We start from the raw sequence: 11,585 nt of genomic DNA on the forward strand, positions 1-11,585 counted from the left end.
TCTCATCCATTGATGTAGGCTTAGCCAAATCACATGAAACTTGTGTTTTCTCGATTTAATATTTCTTGGTTGTCTTTCATTGCATATATCTCTAGATCTCAGGATCTGATCTCACAATGATCATAGCAATTCAACGATAGATGGATATACTCAATAATCAGTGTGTGTGTGTGTGTGTGTGTGTGTGTGTGAGAGAAAGAGAGAGAGAGAGAGATCATTCAAATAGGAAATTAAAGGATCACAATGATCAAGGTGTTGGCTATCTTGGCTGAATCTTCAATGATTCCAATGGTGATTACTGCCTATTTATATCAAAAATCACTCATACCATCAAAAGGAAAGTGATTGGGCATTTATAGTCAAAAAAGGAAACATATCAAGTCAATGAGAAGATCACAAAGAGGTTGACTAGAACTTAATTGCTTACTGATGCCATGAAAGGATGTTATGTATCATACCTCTTGATACTCTGAAAAAACATGAAACAACAAGGAGAACCAAAAATACATGCAAAACCAAGTTCAAATTAAATGAAGCTGTTAATTGTTGATAATAAAAGAAGGTTCTCTAGAGAGAGAAAAAACGGCTACAATACTCAACTAGGTCTCTAACCCATATTTTCCTTTCAAAGGCATTTTGTGATAAAGTTGATTGATGATCTGAAAAGCTGGTTTGCCTTCCATTCAACTAGTCACAATTTCCAACTAGTTCAAATTAAATGAAGCTGTTAATTGTTGATAATAAAAGAAGGTTCTCTAGAGAGAGAAAAAACGGCTACAATACTCAACCTAGGTCTCTAACCCATATTTTCCTTACAAAGGCAATTTGTGATAAAGTTGATTGATGATCAGAAAAGCTGGTTTGGTTTCCATTCAACTAATCACATTTTCCAGATAGTTGGAAAATCATTTGGGTAGCTTTGTTAACCCTAAAACAAGTTACAGACTTTTCTTGCTTCAGTTAGTGTAATTACTCTTCTAATTAGTAAGTTGTTTAAATGAGTTTGCATTCTTTCACTAGAGTTGCAAATGCTTATGGAGTCCAATCAGGGAAATAATGCAAATCTAATAACATGTCAGACTTTGGTTTTTCTTCCAAAGTGCATTCTTTTGCAAAATTGAACTTCCAATAACAAACATGAAGACCAAATCATCAAATTATAATACTGCACAAGGCAGGAAATAGAAGGGAAAGGGAAACCCACACTATGAATTCTTAGAAAAATTACAGAAAAAACAAGCTAATAAGAGATATTCTTTTTTTTTTTTTTATGTACACAAATACTAACACTGCAAAAGCTTATATTAAAAAAATACATATCTATTCAAAAGAATTCAATGGTACCTGGTCGTCGTCGATGTATCATATGGCTCAGGCCCCAACCGAAGTTCAAGGTCCAACTCCTTTGACGTACCATGGTTTGGGTCCATCCTCTTTTCTTCACACCCACTTCGAAGAGTGCCTGATTTTTTATCTTTGCTGCTTGATGGCATCTCAATAAATAACGGCTGCTGCCGATGTTCTCCTACATGGTTGCCTTTTACACCAACATCATTTTCTCTAGGAATCATCCATGGCCACTTAATGGTGCACTTTGTGTCTTCACTAGATTCCAAGTCTAATTTGTTGTATTTGAAAGAGATCAAAGGGTACGTCGGATCCTTCTTGGTGATATCCAAAGAAGGTTTGTTATCTTTGGAGGGTTGTTTGAGCTTGACTCTATCTTTTCTATGGATGTTCATATGACCCCCTAGTGCCTGTGCATTAGAGAAGCCTCTCTTACAGATGGTGCAGTCATATGACCTAACATGGTTCGAACCCTTGTCGTCTGAGGCCGAGACCACCTGGTTGGGATTTTCCGAACTTGGGGGATCAGTTTCCATTCTCAAGATACAATTGCATGAAGAAGAGAGATAGAAAGAAAGAGATAAATAGATGTGGTCAACTGGTTGGTAGTAAGTCTTATAATTGAGAGAAGAAATAGAGATGGCCTGCCTGTTTCTAGATTAGTGACCTAAATGGATTATACAACTGAGATGACCAAATTAACCTCACCCTAAATCTCTCTTTGTAAAATGTTATTCTGCTTGAAGATGTTAAAAAGCGTGGTGGTGTAAGTAAATAATCTGCCTCCGAGAGAAATGATTTGCGATCTAGACCGGTGTCCTGTTGATATAAAAATGTAAGGTGTCTATGTGGCACATTTTTATTGGAATTTAAACACATCGGGCTGCATCCACGACTTGGTTAAGATCCCTAGATGTTTTAAACTCCAACAAAAAAGTGCCATATAGACACCTTACCTTTATTATAGGAATGGGCCGGGACACCGTTCTGGATCCTAACTTGAGAGTAATTAATGTTACATCGTCTAATGATATACTCGTTAGCTCTTGAAGGAGGGCTCCTTCAACCCCAGCTTACCAATCAAAAATACCGGAAAAAAAAAATAGTCTGCCTAGAAGCTTCAAAATTCAATTGTATTTGTTTGTTAAGCTTGGTTGAGGTAGATTAAACCTATTACATCATTTGTAGCCATTGCTAATGTGGGATCGATGGTTGGTCTTACTTACATGAGGAGCAATAATTGTTTTAATTGATGGATAAATGCAGATTTATAATGAACCAAATTGGAAAAAAAATACAAATCAGGGGATTGAGAAAACTATTAGGGACAGGAAATTAAAAGAAATAAGCTTGAGGAGCAAACTTCATTGTCCAATAAGGGGATTGACAATGTGGTGTTATCTTGGTGTTTAGAAGTGAAAATAAGTAGCATTTCCTTGTAAGCTTTGATAATATGCTGTTTTGTTTAGGTGATTCGCCATTTTTTTCGAAATTGTGCACCAATTTGAAATATAATAACTGTACGTAGGGAAAAAAATCCATTTCCACACGTACCTTTTGATATGTGCTACAAATTTTCGAGGTCCATCCCTTCATTCTCTCTTTCTCACCTTGTTGAGCAAGTACCTATGAATTACACTCTAGTCCTCAATTTAGATTGGACTATGTAGAAAAGTTATTATAACTAACATTCTTAACTTGATGCCCATTTTATCATATTTTCTCCAATAGACTTCATAGGGTTTAATCTTTGTGGTACATATCTAGATTTTCTTCATGAATATGGGTAACTTTTGTTTCAAACTTCTTGACATTTAATCTCACTAAAAAATTCTTATGATTTCCAGGATTTCATTGATCTGAACTTATTTAGTCATAAATATTGCAATGATATTTACATGGCTCACCTAACTTTGGAGCTCAGATAATTCTTACCCTTTCACTAGGTCAAGATCTCGAATAATAAGTACTTCAAGTTACACAAATCATATAAAAGCAAAAAAAAAAAAAATTTAGAAACTGTTTCCCCACAATAGTCATCTTGAGCACACATTTTCCCATAATTTAAACTCTATATTATTTTTCTATTGAGTCCTGATAAAATGACTTGTCAGGTGGCATATTCAATCGACTAAATGACATCGACAAATTTGGAAACCGTAGGTCTTTCTGTCTTGGGATACACGGCTCTCTCAAGATACATTTTTTTATGGGAAAGTGCAATCATGTATATCGAGACGTATAGATCTATGGTTCTTGAACTTGTCACGTCAATGAGTTGATTGAGTATATCATCTGACCACTCATTTTATCACTATTCTTTCTTATTTGATTTGATACCCAAAAGTTATTATATGTTTTAATTTTGGTATCCTCCCCTGTACCTTCTCCATTCCCTTCATCAAGCACAAAGAAGGGCATTTTCGCCATGTTAGGATACTTGCCAGCTTTCTCCTAGCTAGGGCTGGCAACTTGAAGCCATTTTGGCGTTTTCTCCTTGTCGTGATCAAAGAAGTAGCGCTTTATGGATTTTCAGTCAAGCCCTTCTAAATTTCTTATTATTTATTTTTGCCGCCCTCGCAGTCAAGTCCGGTTCAGTTCGGTCCGGTCTGGTCCAAAGTCTCGTATTTACCTGGTGACGTTGGCACACCGTTGAGAGTACCTAAAGCGGGGCTATTTCTGTCATTAACAGTTACAGAATTAAGGGCATTTTGGGATTAAGATTATTTTGTAGGAAATACCGCAAAGCAAAATAGAAGTTGGCCATGCGGCACCTATGTCTGTGAACCAGCTGCCTTGTCCCCCATACGTAGAACAGCCACGTGGAGTCTTTAGAGGAAGTTTAAGTGTCCAACGGCGTTGACACGGACTGTTCGACCATCCAATGAAACAGTGACACTGTCGCAGGGTTGAGAGCTAATATGTCGCCTTCTATCCACGTCAGCATTTTTTATGCACCAATGAGAGACGTGACTGGTGAATTAAGAAATCAGGTACTGTGACAAATGTAAGTCTTTTTTTTCCCTGGCAATGGGTTAGATAATATCGGCTTATCCTATTCATCCTACCGAGTTATTTGGGTATTAGTACAAATTTTTTTATCCAATTAAGAATTTAGGTAAATTGATATGTAATTATGTTTATCCAAATATTTTTAGAGACGGATTATGAATCTTAGTCAATCCAAAATATCTATTTATCCGAGTTTAATACAGTAAACTCACAATAAAATATATGTATAATTCAAAATTAAGGTTTTTCCATCATCTTCACAATAAGGTATATATATTCAACTTGAATATCCGCTTGAAATTTGGGTATAAGTCGGATATAAAAAATCAGATATAAAAAATTGGATATAGAGATGGATAAAGATATGAAATTAGCTTCATCGGACCTACACCTAACCCATTGCCAGCCGATGCATTTACCATTGCTTAGCTTATGATCCAATGGGGATGTGATGGATACAAATAGTAGCACAGTTAAACGGTGAGGGAAGATTTGGGGTTCCGGATAGTTTTCAATATTATTTCTTTTCTTTTTTTATCTTTTCTTTTCAAGAATACTCCCAATTTTATAGCCTTTTTTTCACGTTTTCTTTTATAAAGGAATAAACATCTGGTTTTCTATCATGCAATCGCCCAACCCATAAAAATAAAACAATACAAATCGCTTCACAATAATAGAATCATAAATAATTATACAATCATTGTCTCACGATAATAGAAAGTAAATATTAACTCCCAAATATCTACTCACCACCACATGCAAATAATGAGAATCCAAACTCTCGTTTAACAAAATTAAGGACATTGCATCTACAATGCAATCCTTACGAATTTAAATAATTCAAACTATTTTCTTTCTTAACTGAATCAAAATTTTGTATATCCTTTGAAGAATTAAAAGTAATTTTGTTTCAATAAAAATCAAATATAAAAACTCATTTTATAAATGTATTTGAAGAAAATGGCCAAAAATGGTCAAAGATATGTTATGTAGGTAATTCGGGGCAAAATCATCAACGATTGGTTAAAATTGTGAAAATTTGATGAAAATTTGGTTAAGTGTCAAAAAAGTGATTTTTAAAAGTTCTTCAAATGGAAAACAGATTTTTGGAGATGAAAGTATTAAATAAGAGATTTGAAGTCATATAATTTTTAAAGTTTAGTTCAAACGAAAAGTCCAAGAAATTAGGAGTCAAAAAACTGACAAAAACATCGAAAAATCGCATTTTGTAAAAATTAGATTTTTATTTGTCGAGATTTGGATTTTGAAATCATTCTCATTATTTTTAAATGGGGAGTAATCCCTTATTCTCATTAAATACCTTAAAGCAATGGGTTACTCAAATTAAATATGATATTTACTTAAATATTTTTAATGAAACTATGGTGTTGAAAAGTGTACAAATTGGTGGAAAAAAATAGTATTGAAAATAAATTGAACTGGAACTTTTGACATAAGGAAGGTTGTTGGGGCGATAGGTCATTCAACTGAGGTAGAAGGTGGTTTGACCAAGCTTCCTTGGGTCGACCGAGCGGAAGGCATTGGTTATCCCTTCAACAATTTTTCTCCAAAATCTATCAAAATTCTTCAAAAATAATTTACAAATTGATTCAAGAAGAAAATATACTAAAAAAATAATTTTAAACAATATTTTGTAAAAATTAACATTTTTATAATTTATAATAAAACATACAAGATTTTGAATCGAAAGCTACGATGTATTGAAAACTATGGTTATTAGGAAAGTCTTGAAATTCCTTATAATCAAAAATTCAAAAAGAAAAAATAAATAAATAAAGATTTATCGTGGAGCACCAAATAATACATCTAAAAACATGATCTTTTAATATATCTTTTATCCTAATTTTAATGAAAATAACATTAGATTTTTTTTAAATTGAATCTACGATGCAAATCAAAACTAAGACAATTAGGATGGTCCAAAAGTTTCTTATTTTGATTTTGAAGGCTAAAAACTCTATGAAGTACGAGGGAGATTGAGTTAGGTCAAAGTTTTTGTGTCATATGTTGTTGAAATTTCTAACTTGTTATATCACTTTGAAGGTTGCGATGATCCAATTATTTTTTTATTCTATGTCGACGACCAATGGAAGCTCGAATTAATTGAAAACCTAGGTTGAAGATATAGGGAGGCTAAGGTTTTCTTTTAGAAGAAGAGAATGTGGAAAATAGATGAAATTTTCGTAGGTCCTAGTATTTATAGTGTTAAAAGGACATAATAACCATTATTTGATTTGTTTTGTTTTAATTAAAAAATCTATATCCTTAATCCCATTTTTCGTGATCTTATACTCTATTTCAATTAATTTTTCAATATGAATCTAATGATTTAATCGATTTCAGAAAATTTTCACTTCAAAAATTTTCTCCTATTTGTTAACCTACGAATTTTCTCAAGATACATGTTTAAAAATCTAGGGCATTACAAGTATCCGATCAAAATCACAAATCGTATTAGGGTTTGATCGGATACGATCAAATGGGTTGGATCGTATAGATAAATCTAATAGTCGTTGCTGATCAGAATGAGACATGTCCATTAGATTGGGTGTGGTCATGACTCATAAATCTAAGAACAGTCACAATCCAACAGCTTCTAAACAAAGAGTCATTGGTTGCAACTTTCAATTAATAGATATTAAATTGGATGTAAAAAGTTTAACTTGAAGTTTGATTTACTCACTGAAAATTGTTTTGGATTCTTGATTCCGAGCTTAAGAGTTTGGCATCATTAGTGACTTAATTTTTTTAGAGTGTTTCTAAATTAAATCTGGACCATGTATAATTCGATTTTACAAGTTAGTGAAAGATTCATTATATTTTTGAAGGCATATTCTCTAGACCTTTTGTATACTCGAGATTCTTTTCGAAATGGAATAATAATTATCTAAAAGAGATTTATCTTGTTCGACACTTGGAGTCTTAGAGATCAACATTTTCTTCATAGAAATCCAGTCCAGAAATCTTCCAATAATATTTACATGGATAGATATAAATTGGCTTAAAGGGATTGTATTGGATTTCCTTATTTTCCAATATGAATCATGTACATAAATACATTCATATTGGTTGATATCCTCGTATCATCTCATACCCTCTTTTTGGAGTTTCCTTTAATAGGTATCATACAAAGAAATGAATTTTGCAGTTATTTCAAATTCTAAGTTTATGTAAATATTTTACTACACCACCACTAATTTCCATAGTGTGATGAGATACAAAAGTGGTAATTCAATGTAGAGAAAATTATAAGGACCTTCACAGAAGTGCATCTTTTTAAATAGTCCCTAAGTTTTCAACGGTTGCTTATAGGATATCTAGTAATTTTTATCTTTTTAAATGGTCTTTGGACCTCATCTCCCACATTTCTCACAATTGAATGCCCCAACCAGTCGAACTCATCATTTTCATCCAAAAATTAGATTTTTGACACTTCAATCGAATTTTGGAGATTACATTCTATCAGAAAGGATTTAAGAAAGAAAAAGAAGTCATTTTCAATGATTTTTTCAAATATTTTAAAGATGTATGTTAAAATCTAGGGTTTTTTTCACTTTTTTCTTAGTTTTTAGATTAAAATCAATTAAGAATGGTTCTTTTGGGTTGAAATCATCTAAACAAGTTATTATCTCAAGTTTTTAGTCGATATTTCTATGTATTTTAGTCGAAAAAACTTGAAAATTGAAAATGGGTGGATATTACCAGTTTCGAGTTCACCACTTTTTATTTAATAAGTGGTGAACTTGATAGTAATTAAAAAGTCCGAGTTCGACAATAAATAGTGGTGAGTTTGATAGTAAAATTTTTGAACTCAACATTAAATAAAAAAGCGTCGAGTTCAATAGTAAAAATTTTGAACTTGATAGTACGAGGGACCATTTAGAAAGAAAAAATTTACTAAATGTCCTATTAAGCAACCGCACAAAATTTAGGGACTATCTAGAGAAGGAAAAAAACACCTTCGAAGAGAGTCATTTTTAAGTAATTTTCCCTTCAATGTATCACATGCTACATTATATAATGCAGCAGGAGACTCATTATGAGCTAATAAAAGTTTAGGAGAGAGAGAGTCTCATGTAAAAGTGTAAAAAGTCAAAATCCAAATCCAAGAACAAAAATAAACAATGACTTGTTATAAAAACTTTCATCAATATATCAACTGCATATGGAATCCTAAACTGCCCTAAGAAAAGAAATCTACACCATCCAGAATAACTCCTCATTCCCTTATTACTGAATTTTATAACTGTTTTAATTAGAACTAGAAACGACATTTGATGCCCATGTGCACCTCTGTCGAATTCCCTCTATAACCTCAGTCACTCATTCCTCACTGGCTGTTACTAACAAAACAAATCCAATTCAATGATCCAAAACAAGACAAAACCGACCGATACCCTTTAAACTCCTCTTACACAAATGTGGTACTTCGTAGATACCAATGCAAGCTCTCCCACTAGCTCTCCTCTGTCACAAAATTAGTACTCTCTCTCTCTCTCTCTCTCTCTCTCCAAAACCCACTATCTCAAATGATATTTGAGGCTCTCCATCAAGCAAACGGTTGAGATGGGAAGATAGTCCGTAATAAGGATTTATAGATGGAATATATGCCTAGAAAACACTGTACTCATCTCTTAGAAAGTTTGGAGTTTTAATTCATGGAGTACAACAAACCTCGTTTGACGTTAGAAAAGTCCTTAAAACAATCTTCAGCTCTCTTCTTTAATTACAACTAAACGTTGGTTACCTCGATTTACGGCTCTTTCTCTGCGAACCCATTAAGTCAACAAAAGCGATGTTTTAATCGATTTTCCTCATAAAGAATAAAAAGAAGAAGAAAAACAATGAAAGATCGCCCTATATTCTGCAACAATTCAAGCATTGAACCTTCTGAATCAACAAGCAGCTACAAGACTATTGCTAGGGTTAGGGTTTTTTACTGTTTAGAGGGTCTCTTTGTAGGCGTCTAGGGTTCTTCGTCAGGAGAAGTAATAAGTACAAATTACAGAAGAAGAAATCAAAGACGCGTAGACAGCGCCAATGAATCGTGATGTAATAATATTCTCTTTGTTTTTAAAAAAAGTTTTTGTTTGTAATAAATAATTAGATTGATTCCCAGTAGTTGGTGGCGTTTTTGGAGGTTTTGAGAAGGATAGAAAAGTGGGGCAAGAGAATACAAGCTAATGGATTTATGTGATGAAAGAGAGAGAGAGAGAGAGAGAGAGAGAGAGAGAGAGAGAGAGAATAATGCTCATGCAACAATCAGATCTGATGATGATAAGAACACAAGGCATAACACGTGTACAAAAACTCAAACCATGGTTACTCTTCAGCAATCATATTCATGGTTTGTTTAGGGTTTTCTAGGGCACACGTGTAAGGAACCATGGTAGTACGTTACAGTTTACAGTCATAACCCATAACATGGTAGAAGTCCTAATTCACTCTTTTTTTTCTGTATGTGTGGCTAGGCTCTGATACAACCCTTATGTCCTAATTCACTCTACCAAAGGGATTTTGCATTATAAAGGGTATTTTGCTTCTACAAACAAGAGTTGGGCCAATGTTATGGATATATATATATAAGGGCATAGAGATTAATTAGCAAACATTCTATCTTAATTTTCCATGATTATTTTACAATCCTTATAAGGTTAAAACTTACATTTTTCCAGTCCATTAACACCTAGATAGGTATCTTTGGAGCATTGGTTTGGGTCTTAACAGACTGAACAAGCTTAGTGGAGCTTGAAGGAACCTGATAAATTCCATATTTTATCTTCCTAAGCATAAATGCAAATAAGCTTAGATGTATCAAGAAGAGGTGTAACATCTCTGTTTTGGAAAGATGAGCTTTTCATTCTATATTTTGATTTCAATATTGCTATTGTTACAATCTGCAAGCTCAAAAGGACCAAAAAAGAAACAGACAAAGAATTTGGTCTCAAGAAGGTTGTTCATGGTCATTGGATCAAAGGATAAAACCCTAGAATTGAAAATAAAAAAGAAGAAGAAAATAAAATGCAACTGATAAAAAAGAGATGAAATATGTTCATTCATGAACATGGGTTTTGCAATTCTACTTCACCTTAGGCTGACTACCAAGCCTTAGCTCAAGATCTAACTCCTCCATGGAGCCTGTGTTTAGTCCAAGTACCTCAGATCGGAGATGACGTCGATCATCTGTACAAGGTTTAAGGAAGAAAGGCAAGCAAGTTTCATCAATCATCCGTCTCTTGCTAATGATGCCCTCACCCGCATCGCTACCTCCAGGACCTGATGGCCTGTTTCGGCATGAAACCAAAGTCAAGCTAGCAGTAGTTGAATCAAGCTTTAGGTATTCTTCGTGATCCCTTATTCCTGTTTTTGGTGCCTTCAAATTATTGTCTCCTTCAATCTTCGATTCCAAATTCGATAGAAGGATATGAAAATGACACCCCTTTTGTTGTTCTTGGACAATGGTAGAAGAAGAAGGAGAAGCACTAGATGGAGCTGAAACCTTAGAAGGAGAAAGACCACTGGTGTTAGAGTTAGGGTTAGGGTTACAAACCAAACTATCATCCAATGGGTTCCCATGTTGATCGTGATCTTGAGGAATTTGAGTGTTTGGATCTTGATATTGCTTAAGCCTAGCTCTATCCCTCCTGTGTACATTCATGTGACCACCTAGGGCTTGTGCTGACTTGAATTCTCTTCTACAAAAGCTACAAGAATAAGATCTTGGAGGCCAGTTAAAACCTCCAAGATGCCCAGCTGAATCTTCTGCAAAGGCATGTTCTTCCCATGAGTCGTGGTTGTCGGTCATCGAGGAGTCAACATGTGACCTCTTACTGAGTTTCCTTCTCGTCCACGTCCAGTACTTAGCTTGTTCCATTGCACTACTACGAGGGATCGAGATTGATTCCACTAGTTGAAGAGAAGATGGGTTGGTTACAAAGGGAGAGGTTTAGAGGATGAGGAGAAAGAGATATAGATATATATGGAAGAGAAAATATTTGTTATTAAAAGTTGGAAACATGAAAGGTACGTGAGAATCAATGAGGGAAAGAAAGAGGTCAGTTGAAAAAGTCTTTTGTTAACTGTGGTGGTTGCTTCCAAGGTGGAAGTTGTGGGTCTGTTTGGATGTTCTAATAAAGGTTCCCTTTTCTGGTTTTTAGCTTGAGTGCTTAATAGTCACTGTTAGAATCAATTCTAGGTTTTTTTTT

General features: G+C 34.1%; 2 protein-coding genes across 2 annotated transcripts; both read right to left on the bottom strand.

Moving 5' to 3' along the window:
• Positions 1 to 1,334: 1,334 nt before the first annotated feature.
• Positions 1,335 to 1,883, bottom strand: LOC147386017 (transcriptional regulator TAC1-like). The gene has a single exon (XM_086423219.1). It carries the CDS (start codon positions 1,881 to 1,883, stop codon positions 1,335 to 1,337), a length of 549 nt encoding a protein of 182 aa, XP_086279345.1.
• Positions 1,884 to 8,480: 6,597 nt separating this feature from the next.
• LOC147386018 (zinc finger protein 10-like) lies at positions 8,481 to 11,315 on the bottom strand. Its single transcript, XM_086423817.1, has 2 exons — positions 10,469 to 11,315; positions 8,481 to 9,147 (listed from the first exon to the last, which is right to left on the bottom strand). The coding sequence occupies exons 1-2, from the start codon at positions 11,252 to 11,254 to the stop codon at positions 9,124 to 9,126; spliced, it is 810 nt and encodes a 269-aa protein (XP_086279943.1). The 5' UTR covers positions 11,255 to 11,315; the 3' UTR covers positions 8,481 to 9,123.
• Between the last annotated feature and the right edge of the window lie 270 nt (positions 11,316 to 11,585).

The sequence above is a fragment of the Akebia trifoliata genome, chromosome 14 (assembly GCF_017979445.1).
Source record: "Akebia trifoliata isolate Shusen 1 chromosome 14, ASM1797944v1, whole genome shotgun sequence".
NCBI classification, from domain to species: domain Eukaryota; kingdom Viridiplantae; phylum Streptophyta; class Magnoliopsida; order Ranunculales; family Lardizabalaceae; genus Akebia; species Akebia trifoliata.

What these genes read in the sequence shown, in the direction of transcription:
- LOC147386017 (XM_086423219.1), bottom strand. Translation starts at nt 1,883, where the DNA reads ATGGAAACTGATCCCCCAAGTTCGGAAAATCCCAACCAGGTGGTCTCG.
- LOC147386018 (XM_086423817.1), bottom strand. Translation starts at nt 11,254, where the DNA reads ATGGAACAAGCTAAGTACTGGACGTGGACGAGAAGGAAACTCAGTAAG. An exon ending in GGCTTGGTAGTCAGCCTAAG is followed by an intron (nt 9,148 to 10,468) that starts GTGAAGTAGAAT and finishes ATGGGTTCGCAG; the next exon opens with AGAAAGAGCCGTAAATCGAG.